This window comes from Rhinichthys klamathensis, unplaced genomic scaffold, assembly GCF_029890125.1.
Source record: "Rhinichthys klamathensis goyatoka isolate OS25496 unplaced genomic scaffold, OSU_Roscu_1.1 h1tg000140l_1, whole genome shotgun sequence".
In the NCBI taxonomy this organism is placed as follows: Eukaryota; Metazoa; Chordata; class Actinopteri; order Cypriniformes; family Leuciscidae; genus Rhinichthys; species Rhinichthys klamathensis.
Window position 1 is genome coordinate 2,455,074 of NW_026606675.1, and position 6,132 is coordinate 2,461,205.

The 6,132-nt window shown below is 31.9% G+C and overlaps 1 protein-coding gene across 1 annotated transcript; it reads left to right on the top strand.

Annotated features, from left to right (window-relative positions):
- Nucleotides 1–44: 44 nt before the first annotated feature.
- Nucleotides 45–6,132, top strand: rp9 (RP9 pre-mRNA splicing factor). The gene is made up of 7 exons (XM_056257652.1): nt 45–66; nt 146–326; nt 473–503; nt 870–999; nt 2,334–2,425; nt 3,337–3,398; nt 5,529–6,132. The coding sequence occupies exons 2-7, from the start codon at nt 178–180 to the stop codon at nt 5,722–5,724; spliced, it is 660 nt and encodes a 219-aa protein (XP_056113627.1). The 5' UTR covers nt 45–66; nt 146–177; the 3' UTR covers nt 5,725–6,132.

Here is a 6,132-nt window from a genome sequence, read left to right on the forward strand (position 1 = left end):
CATTTTAGGGGCCTTTTATTTTGAAAAAGCACTTTCACCCGGAAGTGGTTAAACAGACGCTCATTTGTACCTTTAGTTTACAATCATCATTACCCTGATAATTACACTGAAGTATTAACTTTTTGAACATAAGATGTGATTATAGATATACTAGAAACTATCTCCAAGGAATGTACAATGTCAGCTCGCAAACGAAGCCGAGAGCATCACGAGGACAGACATGAACGAAAGAAACACAAGGAGTCAAAACAAGATGATGACAAATTCAAGAACCAAACCAGAAAACTGATTCAAGAGGTGCAGAAACTCAAGCATGTGGAGACTTTGTGAGTATTTGCATAACATCCGTTTGGTATTGGTAATTCTTTTGTATAACCTAGAGTTTGTATTATCTGAACTTCTTTACCATTCTGTTCCACTTTTGTCTTGCATATATGTTATTACTTTATTTTTTTTTTGTTTTTCCTTTCAGCTATGAAAATCCTCCTCCTGGGTTCATCAAGGTTTGGTCATGGCTTGAAGTGTATTAAATGCTGCGAATTTATCATGAGCTAGTTGGGTTGCACTTCATTTTAAGGTGCCATTGTTGCAGTGTATTGTATACAATTAAGTTCAGTAACATGACTTAACAATATGTACTTACTATAGAGTTAAGGTTTGGAATAGCGTCTGTTTTAGGGTTACTTGCATACAATTATGCATAATATACTGTTATTAGTAAGCAAGCACCTGTAATATATGTAACAAGGACACTGTAAAATAAAGTGTTACCTCTAGTTGTCATCAATATGTCATCAGAGATCATGTAAAGGATTAGAAATACGTTTTTGAGTGAGCATTTTGCAATACACACAGAACTTCTTTTGCAGGAAGATGATTACAAACCAGAGGACTGTATTCCTGATGACCCTGGTAATGAGGATGCCAGGAGCTTCTTGGCTCACGCTCCCACTAAAGGACTGTGGATGCCTCTGGGAAAAGAGGTGAAGGTCATGCAGTGTAAGCAAACTTTCAGATATATTTACTTCGCTCTTAAGATAAAGATTTTTTTGTGATCTAAATTGAACTTCTGAATTGAAACGAGTAGGTGTTTCTTTTATGGAAGCTTCTTTCTGCCACGTAATAAAATATAATAGTGGTAAGGTAAAAGGTAATTGTGACTTTTTCCTCGCAATTTCTGACTCTTTTTTTTTTTTTCTTCTTCTTGCAATTCTGACATTTTTTCTTGCAATTCTGATTTTTTTTATCAGAATTGTGAAGCATAGATTCAGATTTGGGAGAAAATATAATTATGAGATAAAAACATGAACTTATTGAGGAAAAAAGATCAGAATTGTATGACATACAGTCCCAATTAAAAATTAAATACATTTTTTATCTCACAATTCTGACTTTTTCTTGAAATCACGAGTTATGAATTTAGAATTGTGAGAAATAAAGTACGAATTGCAAGATATAAATTCGTAATTGTGAGATAAGTCATAATTGTGAGATATAAACTTCCAATTGTGAGAAAAAAAAGTCAGAATTGTGAGAAAGTTGCAATTACCTTTACTGTGAGTTTATATCTGACAATTGTGACTTTTTTCTTGCAGTTCTGAGTTTATATCTTACCATTCTGAGAAAAGTCAAAATTGTGAGTTATAAACTCGCAATTGTGAGGGAAAAGTCAGTATTGCGAGATATAAACTCAGAATTGCGAATTATAAACTTAGAAATGGTGACAAAAAGTCAGAATTGCGAGATATATACTTGCAATTGTGACAAAAAGTCAGATTTGAGAATTATAAAAATGGAATCGCAAGAAAAAAAGTCAGAATTGTGAGTTATTAGCTCTGAATTCTGAGGAAAAAAAGTCAGAATCACGAGAAAAAAGTCAAAACGTCAAAGTATCATCATGTTATGTTTACCACAGGCTTTATTTTACTCCTAAATAAATAAAAATAAAAACCGTTATAAAACCCCATAGGAAAGTCTCAAGGGAACCAGTGGCGAATTAATCCTTGCAGCACTGTATTGCGAGATAGTCAGAATTGTGTTTATATCTCGCACTTTCGAGCTTATAACTCACAATTCATACTTTTCCCCCATCAGAATTGTGCGATAAAAAGCCTTTATTATTTTTATAACGTGGCGGAAACAAGCTTCCATAGTCTCTTGACTGGTCGTGTATATAGAAAAGTTTTTGTGCAGTATATAATTATAACATAAACTTGAGTTCGTGCTGTTTTTTTTTTTTTATAGAAAATTGGTGCCTGTAACTTTTAGCGACAAATTATGTTTTAGATTTTTCTGTGCGGATGAAGGTCATTGAGAAAACAAACTGTGTGTAGGCTGGAGATGTAAGCAGTACGGCCACAGAACGGGAGACAAAGAATGTCCGTTCTTCATCAAAGGCAACCAGAAACTGGAGCAGTTCAGAGTAGTAAGTGACACACACGGCCTACTTTTTACACTGCTGCAGTTAAAGGATTTATTTAAAACCACGTACAGTAACCTTGACTTAAAGCCTGATTAAAAACTTTGGCCTTAAATATACAGGGTTTGAACATTTTTTTAAGAACATTTTTAGAGATTGAGCCATGAACTAGCAGATTGCTGATATGCTTCTTTTTTTTTTTAATCTCTCTTTTTTTTTATTGAATAAACATTAACATTATACAAGCACTTTCATTCAAATGCAAATATTAAACATTATACAATTAGACATACAAAAATAAAACAGAAACAAAAAGAACAGGAACAAGAAAAGAGAGAAAAACACAAATAAATAAAAAATAAAGGTGCCAAAGAGGTGGTAATATAAAAATCTGAATAAAAGTACAGCTGGGGGTATAAATATATCAAATAAATACTTTCTTATTCAAAGAGTCTGTTTATGTGCAGACAAAGTTTTTACTCCCACAACCTTCAATAACAGCTCTTTGCAAAGCTCTGAAAGGTACACTCAGTATTATTTTCCTTATAAATAAATGAATAGTACTTTAAATAAATAAATTATGAATTAATAGGCCTAATAAAAGTTGATCTCATGGGGTCCAACATGTTGAAGTCACATGGCCAGCCTACTACGAATGATCTCTGTATCCCCCTTATTATTGTCAGATGCTTTCGCTCGCACACAACCTAAACTTTTATTGTTGTGTGATGTTTCATCCACACCACTAGGTGTAAGTATAAGTCCATAATGACTGCCATATTGACTGCACAATATAAAAAATTAACTATAACTTAAGCTATAAAATATTTTACTTCCGTTGCAAGTTAGAATTTATTTTATATGGTGAACCTGAACTGTTTATGAATGTTCATAACATTTCTGTGATTCTTTCAAAGGCACATGAGGATCCAATGTACGATATCATTCGAGAAAACAAACGCAATGAAAAAGAGACAAGGTACGTCAAGTTTTATACATATTGAGACTCTGTGAAACTCAAATAGAATTATTATAAATAACTCTCAAAAGCTATAAGGATAGACACAATTCACAATACAATGTTCAAAAGTTTGGAATCAGTGCTTTTTTTTTTTTTTTCTTTTTTTTCTCTCTCTCATGCTCACCAAGGGTGCATTTGTTTGATCAGTACAAACAATAATATTGTGAAATATTATTACAATTTTAAATAACTGTTATCTATTTAATATATTTTAAAATCTAATTTATTCCTGTGATGGCAACGCTGAATTTTCAGCATCATTACTCCAGTCTTCAGTCACATGATCCTTCGCAAATCATTCTAATATGCTGATTTGGCTCAAGAAACATTATTTTTGTGAAAACTGATAAATTTTCTTTCCAGGATTCTTTGATGAATGGAAAGTTCTAAAGAACAGCTTTCATTTGAACTAGAAATCTTTTGTAACATAATAAATGTCTTTAATGTCTCTTTTGATCAATTTAATGCTTCTTACTAAAAATTCAATCTTACTAACCCCAAACTTTTGAACGGTAGTGTGTGTCTATGAGATGAGGATCTTTTAATAATCTGCTTTTTAATAAGGTATTTGGTGTGTTGAGGTCTTTCAGAGGCCAGTGTTGATGAGTCGTGTCAGTTTAACAAAAGAACCCTGTTGCAGACGATTACGTAACTCTTTACTCCACTGTGATTAACTTCTGTTATGTGGTGACAAGAGCTCCTGCTACATGGGAGTAATTAGAAACTGTTATGTGGGATGTAAACCCATAGTGGGTCGTTTTGACAGATTATTTTGTTCGTACATTGCTGAGCTCCACATTTATGCCACAGAACTGTTACTAAACATTCCCATGGGACTGGCAATTTGAAATTTTCAGCAGGATGTTGGAAAACAAGGAGTAGCTTGTTAAAAAAAAGTTGAAAGTCAGAAATCAGCCGCTTTGACATTGATGCAGTCTTCACTCTTCACAGCATGTAGTGAATGAAAGCAAAGCTAAAACGGGGTTGTGCGGTTCTGTCAGAGGATGTGGACCCTCTGAACAGCAGTGATCTGATGAATTGTTAATAGTTGCAGGTCGGTGTGGCAGTGGCTGTCAGAAGGTGCTTGTGTTTTCTGCTTCCTCTTATGCCCAAATCAATAGCAATCGAATTTAGTTAAAGATAGCGTTCTTAAAATATTCTAAATAAATCCAATTGCTCAAAGGTGAAGTGTGTAATTTCTGTGCTTCTAGCGCCACCAAAAGGAATTGCAAATATATAAATAAGTGCAAAATTAATGTTTTCTATACATTTTTGTAGTTTCTTAAATATTATCAATTTAACACTAAATGTTATTTATATTTTATAATATTTAAAATAATATTAAATATAAATATTATTTGTGTGTATTTATGCGTGTGTAATATGTATATAAATATTTATTGAATATTATAAATGTATATAATGTACTATATTTTTAGAATAATATGCTATATATTTATAATAATATTTCATATATTTAGTTTACACACATACTATATATATATGTATATATGCACATGTTTATATGTATATTCATATATATTAAATATTATTTATAAATTTTTTTTATATTTATATTTTATTTACATTTTAGTATTTATATATACAGACACACACACATTTGTTTGTGTGTGTGTATACATGTGTATTATTAAATAATACTATTATAAATATTTTAGAAATATTATTTGTGTGTGTCTATATATAAGACTATATATATATATATATATATATATATATATATACACACACATATTTATAATATATTTATAATATTTAATATATATATTTATCAATACACACACACATTAAATAATTGTGTTGTAAATATTATATATAAATATATAATATATATATAGATAATAATATTAAATATTATTATAATAAATATTATTATTTGTAAACTAAATTTAATTTTACATTTTTAATCTATAATAGGACTATTTTAAAGGAGATGTGTTTTTTTTTTCATGTTAAATGTTTTCATGAGTTCCATTATCTATAGTTTGATTATCTTTTTTGTCTGCGTATTGCAAAAAATTGTGCATAGAAAATAATTTTGATGTGTCTTTTTTCTCCTCACTGTAGGATCCAGCAGTTGAAACAGCTGCTTCAAGACACCACCTCTGACTCTGACTCCACCTCAACTTCCTCTGCCTCCTCTGATCACAACCGGAAGAAGAAGAAGAAGAAAAAGGAGAAGAGGAAGAAAGAAAAGAAGAAACACAAGAAGAAAAAGAAGAAGCACACGGCCAAGGCTAGCGATGACTCAGACTCAGACTGAAACAGGGGCCAGTGGTCTGGATGTCTCAGTGCTCATCATTAGAAGCTCTGCAATAGTGTGTCAGCCCTATCAAGTATACACAGGAGGCTTCCTATCAGTTCCCCGGGCCATCTTCACGTCTGCTTAATAATTCATGGATGCATTAATCCCCTCTGTCGCATGGAATGCTTAGGATATATGCATCTTCTTTATCAGATTTCCTACAGCTGTTCCTTATCAGGCTGTTTGTTCCTTGGGCTTATTGGACTGAAGTCTGAGTTGAACAGAGTTTCTGAATGTATGTTAATTTACATTTTGAGAATGCGTCATTGTGAAAATAACTGACGAGAGCTTATGATACATGCCATCTGCTGTCTTGAACAGTGACGTCCATAAATGTCATGCAAATAAATCAATGACTATTCAGCA